Source organism: Monodon monoceros, unplaced genomic scaffold, assembly GCF_005190385.1.
Source record: "Monodon monoceros isolate NGI ecotype Baffin Bay Population unplaced genomic scaffold, NGI_Narwhal_1 Super_Scaffold_1, whole genome shotgun sequence".
NCBI lineage: Eukaryota > Metazoa > Chordata > Mammalia > Artiodactyla > Monodontidae > Monodon > Monodon monoceros.
In genome coordinates this window covers 23,372,904-23,389,064 of record NW_021703765.1, presented here as the reverse complement: position 1 = coordinate 23,389,064, position 16,161 = coordinate 23,372,904, and the positions used below count along the sequence as shown (strand labels likewise).

General features: G+C 40.4%; 1 protein-coding gene across 2 annotated transcripts in view; it reads right to left on the bottom strand.

Annotated features, from left to right (window-relative positions):
* Positions 1-16,161, bottom strand: part of DYM (dymeclin) — a 377,165-nt gene that overhangs the window by 203,775 nt on the left and 157,229 nt on the right. For both annotated transcript variants that reach the window (XM_029234371.1, XM_029234366.1), the window contains exons 12-13: positions 12,490-12,603; positions 11,416-11,510 (exon numbers count right to left, since the gene is read on the bottom strand). In XM_029234371.1, coding sequence (XP_029090204.1) covers positions 11,416-11,510; positions 12,490-12,603 — 209 coding nt within the window. The remainder of the gene's footprint in view (positions 1-11,415; positions 11,511-12,489; positions 12,604-16,161) is intronic.

The window sequence follows — 16,161 nt, the reverse complement described above, 5'->3', positions numbered from 1 at the left end:
AGAGAAGAGCTAACACTTATCCTTCTCAAACTCTTACAAAATATAGCAGAGAGAGGAACACTCCCAAACTCATTCTACGAGGCCACCATCACCCTGATACCAAAACCAGACAAAGATGTCACAAAAAAAGAAAACTACAGACCAATATCACTGATGAACACAGATACAAAAATCCTCAACAAAATACTAGCAAACAGAATCCAATAGCACATTAAAAGGATCACACACTATGATCAAGTAGGGTTTATCCCAGGAATGAAAAGATTCTTCAGTATACGCAAATCAATCAAAGTGACACACCATATTAACAAAATTGAAGGAGAAAAACCATATGATCCTCTCAATAGATGCAGAGAAAGCTTTTGACAAAATTCAACACCCATTTATGATAAAAACCCTCCAGAAAGTAGGCAGAGGAGGAACTTACCTTAACATAATAAAGGCCATATATGACAAATGCACAGCAAACATCATCCTCAATGGTGAAAAACTGAAACCATGTCCATTAAGATCAGGAACACAACAAGGTTGCCCACTCTCAACCCTATTATTCAACCTAGTTTTGGAAGTTTTAGCCACAGAAATCAGAGAAGGGATCCAAATCGGAAAAGAAGAAGTAAAGCTGTCACTGTTTGCAGATGACGTGATACTATACATAGAGAATCCTAAAGATGCTACCAGAAAACTACTAGAGCTAATCAATGAATTTGGTAAAGTAGCAGGATACATAATTAATGCACAGAAATCTCTGGCATTCCTATACACTAATGATGAAAAATCTGAAAGTGAAATCAAGAAAACACTCCCACTTACCATTGCAACAAAAAGAATAAAATACCTTGGAATAACCTACCTAAGGAGACAAAAGACCTGTATGCAGAAAATTATAAGACACTGATGAAAGAAATTAAAGATGATACAAACAGATGGAGAGATATACCATGTTCTTGGATTGGAAGAATCAACACTGTGAAAATGACTCTACTACCCAAAGCAATCTACAGATTCAATGCAATCCCTATCAAACTACCACTGGAATTTTTCACAGAACTAGAACAAAAAATTTCACAATTTGTATGGAAACACAAAAGACCCTGAAGAGCCAAAGCAATCTTGACAAAGAAAAACAGAGCTGGAGGAATCAGGCTCCCAGACTGCAGACTATACTACAAAGCTACAGTAATCAAGACAGTATGGTACTGGCACAAAAACAGAAATATAGATCAATGGAACAGGATAGAAAGCAAGCCCAGAGATAAACCCATGCACATATGGTCACCTTATCCTTGATAAAGGAGGCAAGAATATACAATGGAGAAAAGACAGCCTCTTCAATAAGTGGTGCTGGGAAAACTGGACAGCTACATGTAAAAGAATGAAATTAGAACATGCCCTAACACCATACACAAAAATAACCTTAAAATGGATTAAAGACCTAAATGTAAGGCCAGAAACTATCAAACTCTTAGAGGAAAACATAGGCAGGACACTCTACAACATAAATCACAGCAAGACCCTTTTTGACCCACTTCCTAGAGAAATGGAAATAAAAACAAAAATAAACAAATGGGACCTAATGAAACTTAAAAGCTTTTGCACAGCAAAGGAAACCATAAACAAGACCAAAAGACGACCCTCAGAATGGGAGAAAATATTTGCAAATGAAGCAACTGACAAAGGATTAATCTCCCAAATTTACAAGCAGCTCATGCAGCTCAATATCAAAAAAAACACCCAACCGAATCCAAAAATGGGCAGAAGACCTAAACAGACCTTTCTCCAAAGAAGGTATACAGATTGCCAACAAACACATGAAAGAATGCTCAACATCATTAATCATTAGAGAAATGCAAATCAAAACTACAATGTGATATCATCTCACACCGGTCAGAATAGCCATCATCAAAAAATGTAGAAACAATAAATGCTGGAGAGGGTGTGGAGAAAAGGGAACCCTCTCGCACTGTTGGTGGGAATGTAAACTGATATAGTCACTATGGAGAACAGTATGGAGGTTCCTTAAAAAACTAAAAATAGAACTACCATATGAGCCAGCAATCCCATTACTGGGCATATATCCTGAGGAAATCATAATTCAAAAAGAGTCATGTACCACAATGTTCACTGCAGCTCTATTTACAATAGCCAGGAGATGGAAGCAACCTAAGTGTCCATCGACAGAAGAATGGATAAAGAAGATGTGGCACATATATACAATGGAATATTACTCAGCCATAAAAAGGAATGAAATTAAGTTATTTGTAGTGAGGTGGATGGACCTACAGTTTGTCATACAGAGTGAAGTCAGAAAGAGAAAACAAATGCTGTAGGCTAACACATATATATGGAATCTAAAAAAAAAAACCAAAAAAATGGTCATGAAGAACTTAGGGGGCAAGAGAGGAATAAAGACACAGACGTACTAGAGAATGGACTTGAGCACACGGGGAGGGGGAAGGGTAAGCTGGGACGAAGTGAGACAGTAGCATTGACATATATACACTACCAAATGTAAAACAGATAGCTAGTGGGAAGCAGTCGCATAGCATGGGAGATCAGCTCGGTGCTTTGTGACCAGCTAGAAGGGTGGGATACGGAGGGTGGGAGGGAGGGAGACGCAAGAGGGAAGAGATATGGGGATATATGTATATGTATAACTGATTCACTTTGTTATAAAGCAGAAACTAACACACCATTGTAAAGCAATTATACTCCAATAAAAACATTAAAAAAAAAACCAATTTCCTAACTACAATGAAATCAGAAAATGATACGAGGTTGAAATTGAATTAAGTATTAAAAAATAAAGCCAACATGACTATGACACTTAATTTCTAGATACAATGAATGGCATTTGTCTGAAATTAAAATGTAAACAAATATGAAACTAAAGATGACTTTGGCAGTGGTATGCTTACAGCAAAAGCTCAATAAGTACTTATTGAATTAAAAATAAAATCTAACATCAGGGACTTCCCTGGTGGCGCAGTGATTAAGAATCCACCTGCCAATGTAGGGGACATGGGTTCGAGCCCTGGTCCAGGAAGATCCCACATGCCGTGGAGCAACTAAGCCCGTGAGCCACAACTAATGCCTGCGCTCTAGAGCCCACAAGACACAACTACTGAGCCCATGAGCTACAACTACTGAAGCCCGCGCGCCTAGAGCCCGAGCTCCGCAACAAGAGAAGCCACCGCAATGAGAAGCCCGTGCACTGCAATGAAGAGAGGCCCCCCCCCCCCCCGCCACAACCAGAGAAAAGCCCGCGGGCAGCAACGAAGACCCAACGCAGCCAAAAATAAATAAATTTTTTTATTAAATAAATAAGTAAATTCTGGCAAAAAGTTTAAAAAAATGTAACATCAAGGATTAGATGTAAGAAAAATATTAAGTTTCAGGCTGAAATATATACAGTTCTTATCCTTTTTTCCATGTTTATTTTCCAGGAGAATACCCATATACTTTGTATTGCAATACCTGATACATCCATACCTTTCTCAACTAGCCAGTTCAAGAAAGAAAGAGAGATAAAAGGAAGGAAGGAAGGAAGGAAGGAAGGGAGGCAGGGAGGGAGGCAGGGAGGCAGGGAGGGAGGGAGGAGGAAAGAAAGAAAGACCCAGTCTTTGCTACTATAACTTTAGGGGTTTAGCTATACTGGAAGGAAGCTGGAATGAGGGGTGGGGGCAGCAAACTGAATAATCAACAAGGGTTTAGCTACCCTAGATTGCAGAGAACCATCTGTTTCAGAAAACCCCAGAGAGCTTGGATTGATGGTCCCATGGCAGGTGAATTACTCTCATTAATAATGTCCTGCCAGTCTTTCCATGACAATGAAGTGGAATAGGCACAGGCTTTTAATCTGGACAAACTTGTCAGCCAAGTGTCTGCATAGCCACTTGTCAGCTGTGCAACACCAACACCTTAAATTATATAAGCCTCCAGACTTTTACCAGTCTTAAATGTAACAGAAGAGAGAGAAGTGATGAAACACTAAAGGTGATAGGTACGAATTTATCATTAAATGGACCTTATTTTTAAAATAAGACAGTATTCCTGAAATATCAAAACCAAGAAATAACCAATATTTCTCAAATACTGGTTATTTCTCAAACAAGAGAAATAACCAGACATGTTACTATATCTGAATATTTTACACTGTATAATATAAATGTATCCCAACAAGAAACAGGCCATTTTGCTTCTTAACATTCTCTTGTATTTTTCGGTTCAACGTATTATTTGGTTTAGAAAAAAATCAACTCCAGAAGACTTCATTCAGTGGGGACAAAAGTGAGGAAGCCTGATGTGGTAAGCTAATACCAGGAGGTATTAATTAAAAGCAAACTGTCCAACTTTCTTTGATTCCACGGGACATTCTGAAACATCTATATTTGTCCAAATTAGCGGAATTAACCACCCAGAGTTAAATAAGGCAAACTGTGTTTTTGTAGTCTTTAGAAAAAGGCTGGGTGACTACAATATGTACCATTACATGTGTAGAGCAGAACAAGGCACCTTACATAAAATGCCAGCCTGGGGCTAGACAAAGACAAGATGGACAGCAGTGAACTTGGTTAAAATCTCAAGAGTATATATTCACTACTAGTGGCTATTAACAGTCAGAAAACGTGTAAGCATAAATTATGAATTGAAGTATTTAAAAGTTCTTAAATTACATGATTAGATTTTACCAAAAAAACCAAAAAACAAGGGCTTCCCTCGTGGCGCAGTGGTTGAGAGTCCGCCTGCCGATGCACGGGACGCAGGTTCGTGCCCGGGTCTGGGAGGATCCCACATGTCGTGGAGCGGCTGGGCCCGTGGGCCGTGGTCGCTGGGCCTGCGCGTCCGGAGCCTGTGCTCCGCAACGGGAGAGGCCACAACAGTGAGAGGCCCGCGTACCGCAGCAAAAAAACAACAAAAAAACCAAAAAACAAAACCAGCACTGTAATTAAATAGCTTTAATTAAAATCTAATCTATGTTTTTTTATTATTTTATTCTCAGGAAGTTTGAAAGACCATAAAGCTTTCCGTAATGTGCACTGTCATTGACTTCACTAGTTTCAAGCAGCAGCATATGTCTGCAAAATGGGATGAATCAATTTAGGTTAAGTCTCAGAATGATGGGTGCCACAACTAAGCTTAAATCCCAGATGCTCGCCCATCTTCTAAGAATCAGTGGCTAGGTATTTATTAAAATTCCCTTGTGTACCTACTAACAGCTACTCTTGTAAAGTGATGCAAAGAAATCCAAGACAAATCTTTTATCTCCAGTAATTACTACTCTGCTTGAGCAATGAGACTTAAAACTTCAGGCAAGGCCAGTGTGTCACAAGCAACTACACTGGCCAGGGCAAGACTCTGAAGTTCTCTCTCCCTGACACCTTCTCTGAGAGAAGCCATATTTCTAACATGTGATATTCTTCCTCTCCCTGCCGTGTCCTCTCTGCTCCTACCCCAGAAACTAGCCCCTGGGCCAGAAACTGGCTGTGTGACTCCTGGCTCGCCACGGAGGAGCTGAGTAGAGCCAGCTGGGCAGACAAGGCCCACTCTAAGACAAGGCTCCTCAGCCCCAGCACGATGACACTTGGGGCTGGATAATTCTTTGCTGTCCTGTGTATTACAGGATATTTAGCAATATCTCTGGCCTCTACCCACTAGATGTCAGTAGCAACCTCCTCCCCAGTTGCGCCAACAGAAAAAACAAAAACAAAACAAAACAGCAAAAAAGAACACCCCAAAATTAAAAAAAACACAAATAAACCACCTTGACTCCTGTCCCCCGGGGGCAAAACCACCCATGTTTGAGAGCCACAGCTTTAAGGAGGTTGAATTTTAACCTGCTGGCAACAGGAAGGCATTTAATGATTTTAAGCATAGGAAGCAATACAAAATGGATCAGATTTGCTTCTCCAATGAATGGAGCAGTGCAGGGGTCGACTGTAGAGGGGCAGGGAGGGAGGCAGAAGGACTGGGCTGACTAAAGACATCGTTTTGGGTGAAGATGATGAACACGTGAACTAACGCAGCAGTAGTGGAGACAGGAACGGTAATGAATGCAAGTTACAATGGGAGAGTTAGAACACCAGGGCCCAGTCAGATAGAGCATTTGAGGGGAAGGAAAAAAATGGCACAGAATTACTTGTAAGTTTCTGACTTGGCAATTTAGATCGCTGTAGTGAGAGTCATTACCTAGGATAGGGAATTTAACAGGAAGAGCACATTTAATAATGAGTTCCGGGGACTTCCCTGGTGGCGCAGTGGTTAAGAGTCCTCCTGCCAATGCAGGGGACACGGGTTCGAGCCCTGGTCCGGGAAGATCCCACATGCTGCGGAGCAACTAAGCCCGTGCACCACAACTACTGAGCCTGCACTCTAGAGCCCGTGAGCCACAACTACTGAAGCCCATGCACCGAGAGCCTGAGCTCTGCAACAAGAGAAGACACCACAATGAGAAGCCTGTGTACTGTAACGATAGAGCAGCCCCTGCTCACCTCAACTAGAGAAAGCCCGCAGGCAGCAACAAAGACCCAGAGCAGCCATAAATAAATAAATAAATAAATGTATTTTAAAATAAATAAATAAAAACAAGTTCCAGGGACTTCCCTGGTGGTCCAGTGGTAAAGAATCCGCCTTCCAATGCAGGGGACAGGGGTTCGATCCCTGGTCGGGGGACTAAGATCCCACATGCCATGGGGCAACAAAGCTTGCATGCTCCAACTACTGAGCTCGCACGCATCAACTAGAGCCCATGTGCCGCAAACTACAGAGCCCACATGCCCTGGAGCCCATGTGCCACAACTAGAGAGAAAATCCACATGCCACAACTAGAGAGAAGCCCGAGTGCAGCAATAAAAGATCCCGCATGCCTCAACAAAGATCCTACGTGCCACAACTAAGACTCTACGCAGCCAAAAAAATAATAATAAAAAGAAAATAAATAAATATTAAAAATAAATAAAAATGAGTTCTGTTTTAAACGTAATAAAAGTTTGAGGTAAGTGTGGGATATCCAGGTAGGGAGGTTAGCAGTTAGGTTTCAAGGGGTCAACACTTATATCGTGAATGTTATGTGCCAAGCCCTTTTCAAATATTAATTCACTTAATCTTCATCCTATTCACTGAGATAGCAACTACTGCCACCCCATTGTATAGACGGGGAAACTGCTGTACAGAAAAGTTAAGTAACTTCTCCAAAATTCCATAGCTAGTCAGTTTTGAAGTTGGGATCCCAAACTCAGAGTCTGTGCTCTTGTAGAGTAGGTGAAGTCACAGGCAAGGAAAATGAGCAAAGATGAGAAGAACAATCTAGGATGAAATACTGGAGAAAAGTATAAGTACCTGTTAAGCCAAAGGTGAAGGGGGAGCCAGAGGAAGGAGCCAGTGAGGGGGGTGTGAGGGAGGGGAGGGTAAGACAGGCAATAGGGGAAGTCTTAAGGGCAGGAAGTAAGTGATGATATATTTGTAACTCACAACAATCCCTTGCATATAATCTACTCCACATAAATGTTTTAACTGAATTAATAGCCCTATAATCCCAAATAATGATCACATCAAATATCCATGCTTACAGCATATTCAAAAAATTTCATAGGTGAGCAAAACCTATATCATGTATGTCTGTGATTTTTCTAGAATACCAAGAGTTTGTGGAAGACACTGTGTCATTTAATATGAAACAACAGCTTAGACACCATATGAAATCATTCCATACATTTATGTCCAACTAAGAAGACTTTTGTTTTTTGCGGAACGCGGGCCTCTCACTGTTGTGGCCTCTCCCGTTGCGGAGCACAGGCTCCGGACGCACAGGCTCAGCGGCCATGGCTCACGGGCCCAGCCGCTCTGCGGTACGTGGGATCTTCCCGGACCAGGGCACGAACCCGTGTCCCCTGCATCGGCAGGCGGACTCTCAACCACTACGCCACCAGGGACGCCCCAACTAAGAAGACTTTTTAAAGCTTTATTCACATCCTACTTTCACAGCAATGAAACACGTTACTCTGTTTTGCACTTTGTTGAAGATCACATGAAATACTGGCTCCTCTAAGTTTTGCAAATGACAGCTACAAAATTGTGTAGTCTCTTCCTAAAAAAGGATTTAGAAACCGTGTATATGAAAACTAATTACTTCTCATTTGAAGGAGTTACTAGAGCATCTGGTGAATCTTGAGTTGTGCTGCTATAATAAACCTTCTGTGTATCTACACAGTCTTTGGTTATGCATTCCTTATTATACTTTACAATTTTATACCCTAAACACAAACATTTAGTAGAAAATGAGTTTCCTCACAAACATTTAGTAGAAAATGAGTTTCCTCAAGATACAAAAACGCTGGCCCCCACTTCCAATTCAACACGAGTGTTTTCTAAGTGTTTATTAATCTTGATTTCCATGCCCAAACTCAAAGTACTTTCCCAACTTTAATGCACGTACAAATCTTTCAGAGATCTTGTTAAAATGGAAGATTCTGATTCAGCAGATCTGAAACCAGGCCAACACTCTGCATTTCTAACAAGCTCCCTCCTGCATGATGAGATGCTCTGGTCCACACTGGCTACTCCACTGTGGCGCTTGGACCAGAAGCACTGGCACTACTGGGGGACGTTGAGAACTGCACGGCCCTCAGTGTGACAAACACCAGACCAATATCGTCTGCTGAAGCTGGTAACTCTAGGCATTTACATTAAAGTATTTCTTTTCAAGCCCATTTACAACTCATTCACTGACATTTCCTTTTTTGTCAGTAGGAAAGGTGACATCTTCTTTTCTTTCTATTCTTTCCATGATCCTAAACCGTGGATCTAATAGCTAAGCCCCTCCACAAGGAGGCCCCAGCTGGTTCTTTCAGGCTTCTCTCTTATAATCCCTGTACCGGGGGCTTCCCTGGTGGCGTACTGGTTGAGTGTCCGCCTGCCGATGCAGGGGACATGGGTTCGTGCCCCGGTCCGGGAAGATCCCACATGCCGTGGAATGGCTGGGACCGTGAGCCATGGCCGCTGAGCCTGCGCGTCCGGAGCCCGTGCTCCACAACGGGAGAGGCCACAATAGTGAGAGGCCTGCGTACCGCAAAAAAAAAAAAAAAAAAGCTGATAATCCCTGTACTGGTCCACAACATGCCAACTGAATGGACTGGTTATTTTCTAAATATAAACCATGCTCTCTCACCACACCCCCTCTTGTTTTGGTTTGTTTTGTTTGGTTGATGCTTTCCCCTATCAAGCCAGTCTCTAGAGCCATCTCTCTCTGCTCACCTTGACTGATTTCTCAATGAGATGTGACCTCACCATTCTCTGAACCACCCACTCGCCCTCACCACAGGAATTTTTCTTTCATTATAATATTTACTACATTCTGCTAGATATGACATATGTTGGTCTTTGCCTTATCTCAGCTATTGAATTACAAGCTATTTAAGGGTAGGAATTTTTATAACTAATTTTGATATTCCCTGCATTGCATAACACAGTTAGTTCCTCACTAAATGCTAAATAAAGCTCCAATAAAATTGAAGTAAAGCATTATTCCTTAATGATGATAAACTTGATCTAAATAGTCTCAAATCACAAATCTAAATTACATTTCTTATTTCTCCAAATACTATTGGTTTTCTACTTCAGTCATCACAGAAAATTGGGCACAATGCTTTATTTGCATTTTTTCCAACTCTGACACCTAGAAAATTTTTATTTAATCTTACTTGAATCATTTTATCAGAACTTAAATTCTGAACCAGTTCACCTGGCATTTTCATATTGAACAGTCCAAATGTTTATATATCAGTTGAAGAAAATTTTGTAATGAAATCTTCCTAAAACCGTTATAAAACTCCACATACACACAAAGAAAAATAGACCACGAAGCAGCACAGATATCATTACATCTGTCATGCTGAAATAAAGCATGGTGACAAAGGTCAATTTTTAGAAACTAAAGGCTCTTCAGAACACCTGGAAGAATCTGAGGTATGAGGAGACACCATGTTTACTTTCAATCACGAAGTCGGCGTTAGTCCAAAGTCAGTCAACTGGACAATTTCTCAAGTACAAACAAATAAAATCCAAAATAATGTATGACTAAAGTAAACAGTGAGTCAAAGGAAAATATCCTGTGCTAAATTCTGAGGATAAATAAACAGACTAAGAACATAAGTTAATTCTAACTGATTGTTAAAAATGAGCCCAGGTCAATAAATGTCTCTAACCAAAGGGCGGAAAGTGAGATCAGAGTTTAAAAAGTGATATGGGGTTGTGATAACCACCAATGACTGGAACACAACAACTAATTATCAGAGCTGCATTGCCCCAAAAGCAAGAATTAAAAGAAAGGCTCTAATGTCACTGACTACATAAAAAATGTTCTACTTGAGAGCTGCTAGGGCAATACTGAGCATCCTACCTGAAGACCAAAAAGTAACCATACTCGTTAAATCCTGCAAATGACAGTCATTCATTCGTTAATTAGCTTCCTAACCTTAAAGATTGTGCCTTTGGCAAAGAACAGGTAAGGGACGGGAGTTTCTGGTGATGTTCTGACAGCCAGAATCATGGCTCCCCCAAAATATCCACATCCTAACTTCCACGAACCTATGAATATGTTACCTTACATGGCAAGCGGGACTCTGCTGTGGTTGTGATTCAGCTAAGGACCTTGAAATGGGTAGATCATCCTGGATTATTCAGGTAGGGCCAAGGCATTCACAAGGATCCTCACAGTAGAAGAGGAAGTCAGAGTGATAAGATGTGAGGAGAACTCAACAACCTACTGTTGCTGGCTTTGAAAGGAAAGGAAGGGGCCATGAGCCAAGGAATGCGGGCAGCTTCTAGCAGCTGGAAAAGGCAAGGAAAGAGACTCTCCTCTAGAGCCTCCAGAAGGGAATGCAGCCCTACTGACATCTTGATTCCAGCCTGGTAAGACCCTTGCTGAACTTCTAACCTACAGAATTGTATAATAGATTTGTGTTGCTTTAAGCCATTAATTTGTGGTAATTTGTTACAGCAGCATTGGGAAACTAATACAATGGTTAACTGCCACAGAAAGAATTCTCTAAAACAGATAACTGCTTTTGAAAAGGGTAGAGTGACGCTCTATAAAATGCTCAGCAAATATGTGAATTAAGATTTAGTTTGTATTACTAAGACATAGACCTGCTCTGCTGTAAAAGGTTAACACACAAATCTTAAAACTAGATTTTATAAAAGGGTTGAAAGTAAATACAATTAACTTTGATAGAAAATCTTGGGTTAGAAAACAAAGCAGAACAAGGTATTTTCAGCCAGACAAGAAGGTGATAAAAAGTAAGTAGGAAAATGTGATATTCCTTGCAGATAGCATTTTAAAAACGACCACCATAGTATCCTTTCCAATAGGCCAGCTAAAAGGCAAGAATCAGCATGTCTTTTAAAGCTCATATTTACCTGATGATCCTCTGGGCAGCATATTGATGGAGAGAACGAAACTGCGCCGACATATTTGCTAAAGCTGCCAAACAATTTGTGTGAAGGTACTTGTCCTGTCAGAAAACAGCAAGTTTAAAACATACATCGAGTCTTCTCGACATTTTAAGCAAGGTTAACTAGAAGCAAATGTAAACTCAATTGTCACTGATTTTAGAAAGTGCAGATCCACAATCTGTTTTCTCTAATTCCAAAATCCATAAAGCACTGAAAATCCAAAGTTTTTTCACTGCTAGTTTGGAACCAACATCTGGCACAAAAGATAATGATGCTATTTATGGTCTTCATTAAGCCCACCCTGGAGAATACTGAACTATTTTGCTGCAGAAATATTAATGTTTAGTTACAGTGCGTGGCTCCAGAACCTCATGGTTACATATAGTGTAGCATACAAACTATAATTATCTTTCTAAAATCAAAAAATTTTCTGTGCTAAAACATATGTGGCTCCAAGAGTTTCAGATAAAAGACTGTGGAAAGGCTAACCTATGTTAGCCTCCCAGAGGGGCGTAACTGAAAACGGTGCAGTAAATTTGACCACTTCTCTAAGCTATGAATTCTGTATATCGCTTCTCTAGTGACTGGAACTGAAATTTGCTCCCAGGCATAGCAAATACAATCTAGTTGAAATTTTCCTTTTACTCTTTAAAGTATTCTCTTTTTCTCCATTTCTTTCCCATCTGAATTCATATTTTCTTGTGCTTGTATCTTCTTACAGTTTGTTGTTGCTACTTTTACAAGGTAAACCAGTTTTATCAGTCCAGAAAAGACATACAACATCTTTTAACTAAATGTGCTCCACTGCTTATTTTCTATTACATGTAAAATAGCTCTGATCATACCACCTATGAAACATTAAGAAGCAGACACTTTAAACATTACCTTAGGATCATAATACAGTGACTATATGTTGGTCTATATTTTTCCACCACATTCCATGAGAACGTTTGCACTCTAAATATTGAGATTGCTTTAAACTATAGTCTTCATTGTACTGTATGTATAAAGGTAGAAAAATAGCTACGGAATACTTACTCTTGTCCTTGTCATGTTGTACTGAATAGTTCTTATTACAACCAGTATCAGGAGACTCCCCAGTGAAATTTCAGTTAAAACCCGTTCTGAATACCAAGTAATATTTTTTAACATCTGTAATAGGGAAGAAAAGTTTAAGTAAATATGATTGCTTTAGGGAAAAAGGGATTATCCATGTCTACAATTTCTGACAAGCTGTGGCTTTGCTCTGAAGGTGAGTTAAACAGTATATAAAAGTAAACTGTGAGAATTTCAGTTCAAGATAGTGAAACTGTGCTGATGTATTTTCTTCTTCTTCCTTCTTAAATATAAAAGAAAAAAAACAGACGATGCTATCATTAGTAGACAAAAAGGAGCTATATTTTAAAAGGTATGGCACATAGAACAAGTCTGACAGAAAAACCATCAGAGGTCAGTAGTTTGAAAGCAAAAATAAGAAAACTGAGGAGTCTCTTGAAAAAGTGGAGCTATCGTAACAACCACAGAAAATCTCTACCCTTGGGTCGAGGAGAGGCCAAGAATGCAAATTAGCCAAGATCTTCAAGAAGAGACGCGCCCATGCTCTGCTCCAGCTCCGGTGCTCACCTCCAGGCCTTGGTAAGCAAAAACTGTCTAGCTTCAGTTGGTGCAGTTCCACAGACTTGTAACATGGGCATCAGAGAGAGAAAAACTGGGCAGCACAGCAGCCAATGCTGGGTTGCCACCATGAAGGAGGCAAAATGCACAAAAACCAACAGGCTCATCTGGCACCAGAACTCCTCGAACGTTCTCTTCCACTGAGGTCACCCTACTTCTTTTCTCCTTGACGCATGAAGCCAATGTGCCACATTCTTTCCATCCATGCCTGAAAAAGGACAAGACTTCTGGCTGATTCCCACCCTCTCCACTAAGAAGATAAGCCCCCCTGTAGAGCACAGGAGACCTCCATCATTCATACCTTCCAAAGGAGGTCTCACCACCTTTCAAAATAAGTGAATCTAGACTTTCATTTATAATTATGAATGGACAAGAAGCCACCAAAAACGTAGAGAAATCCAACAGTGAAAAAGATATGCTGAATCTAATCAAGCCTCTGTTCTAATTGCCAGCATATGTGAAATACAGAGGACAGAAAAACACGATAAATAACACAATGATATAATCATCCAAAGCCAAATGTATGAAATTCTACTAAACAAATAAGTCAGTTTCTACAAAAAGTGAATGGTGTAATAAGGTGGGAGAGGGAGAGACTGTTACAGATAACAGTCAAGAACTAAATGCTTTGGAAACTCATTCAAACCAACCAACTCAAGGAAGGCATTTTAAAGATAATTGAGAGAAAACTGAATATTAGTAGGAATTTTAAAAATATCGTTGGGCTTCCCTGGTGGCGCAGTGGTTAAGAATCTGCTTGCCAATGTAGGGGACACAGGTTCAATCCCTGGTCTGGGAAGATCCCACATGCCGCGGAGCAACTAAGTCCATGCGCCACAACTACTGAGCCTGCACTCTAGAGCCCGTGAGCCACAACTACTGAGCCTGTGCTCTAGAGCCCGCGAGCCGCAAATGCTGAGCCCACGTGCCACAACTACTGAAGCCCGTGCGCCTAGAGCCCGTGCTCCGCAACAAAAGAAGCCATCGTAATGAGAAGGCTGCAGGCACCGCAACAAAGAGTAGCCCCTGCTCGCCAAAACTAGGGAAAGCCCACACAGCAACGAAGACACAATGCAGCCAAAAATAAATAAATAAAATAAATAAATTTATTTAAAAAAATAAATAAAATAAAATATCGTTGGTTTTGTTGGATGTGATAACGGTATCATGTTTATTTTTTTATGCCTATATTTATCAAAGTGACATACTTAAATATCTACAAATGAAATTATATATATATATGTGATTTACAAGATTAAAAAAATATATTTTAGCCAAAATATAAAAAGCAGAGGGGGTGGGGTGGGTAGATGAAATGAGAACAGAAGAATATTGATGAATCCATGGGGATTCATTATACTATTTTTTCCAATTATGCTTACATTTAATGTGTTCATAATTAAAAGTTTATTAAATAAATAATACGAAAATGAATAAATGTGAAACTAAACAAGCAGAACAAACATACCCCCCAATTAAACAAAGATAATTTAAGAGGCTGGGGAAAAGTTTTTGAAATTCTAATTAGTATCTTCGGTGAGAGTTGACAGAATACTGTATCCATAAAATAAGAACAGGCTACTATGAAAAATGCGAATCGCAGAATGAAGAAAAGCTACTGAACATTAAAAATATGATGACTGAGACTTAAAAGAGAGAGAGGAGGGCTTCTCTGGTGGCGCAGTGGTTAAGAACCCACCTGCCAATGCAGGGGACACAGGTTCGAGCCCTGGTCCAGGAAGATCCCACAAGCTGTGGAGCAACTAAGCCCGCGTGGCGCAACTACTGAAGCCCATGCGCCTAGAGCCCATGCTCCGCAACAAGAGAAGCCACTGCAATGAGAAGCCCGTGTACCGCAACGAAGAGTAACCCCCACTCGCCACAACTAGAGAAAGCCCACGTGCAGCAATGAAGACCCAACGCAGCCAAATAAATAAAATTGAATTAAAAAAAAAAAGAGAAAGAAATTAGCAGAATGGGTGCTATGGAAAACAGAACTTGGGATGTGAAAGACAAAACTGAGAAGTTCCCTCAGATAACAGCAGTATAAGGCAAAAAGACAAAATATAAGAGAAAAGTGGAGATCCAGTATATACCTAATAAGAGTTCCAGAAGGAATAGACTAAAATCGACCCTTGAACAACATGGGTTTGAACTGCATGGGTCCATTTATATGTGGATATTTTTTTCAGTAAGTATATGGTCCGCCCTCCATATCCGCAGGTTGCATCCTCAGATACTGAGGGCCAACTATGGGACTTGACCATCTGTGGGTTTGGGTATCCAGGGCAGGTCTTGGAACTAATCTCCCGCCGATACCAAGGGAGGACTGTAGAAGCAAAGGAGAAAAATTAGTAATAGGGTTTCCCTGGTGGCGCAGTGGTTAAGAATCCGCCTACCAACGCAGGGGACACTGGTTCGAGCCCTGGTCCGGGAAGATCCCACATGCCACAGAGCACCTAGGTCCGTGCGCCACAACTACTGAGCCTGCACTCTAGAGCCCGCGAGCCACAACTACTGAAGCCCACGCACCGAGAGCCCATGCTCCGCAACAAGAGAAGCCACTGCAATCAGAAGCCTGTGCACTGCAACGAAGACCCAACACAGCCAAAAATAATAAATAAATAAATTTATTAAAAAATTTTTTTTAAAAAAGAAAAATTAGTAACAGAAAATTTCTTTGAGGGGAAGAGAAACTTGCAACACTTTAAGCAAAAATATTGAAAAAAAATCAAAATTTATTCTGATAAGATTTCTGAATCAACAGTATATGAGAAAATCCATTGGCTTCTAGCCAGAAGAAACATGCCAAAATCTACTGGCTTCTAGACAGAAGAAACATGTTATCACCAAAAGAAAGAAAGGTAGACTAACATAAGATTTCTCATCTTGAACACTATATATCTGAAGGACAACAGAACAATGTCTACAAATGTTTGAGGAATAGATTATCATTCTAGAATTCTATATCTAGAGAAGCTACCACACAAGGATACAGAAAAGTGAAGACTTTTAAGTATGCAAAGACTCAGCATG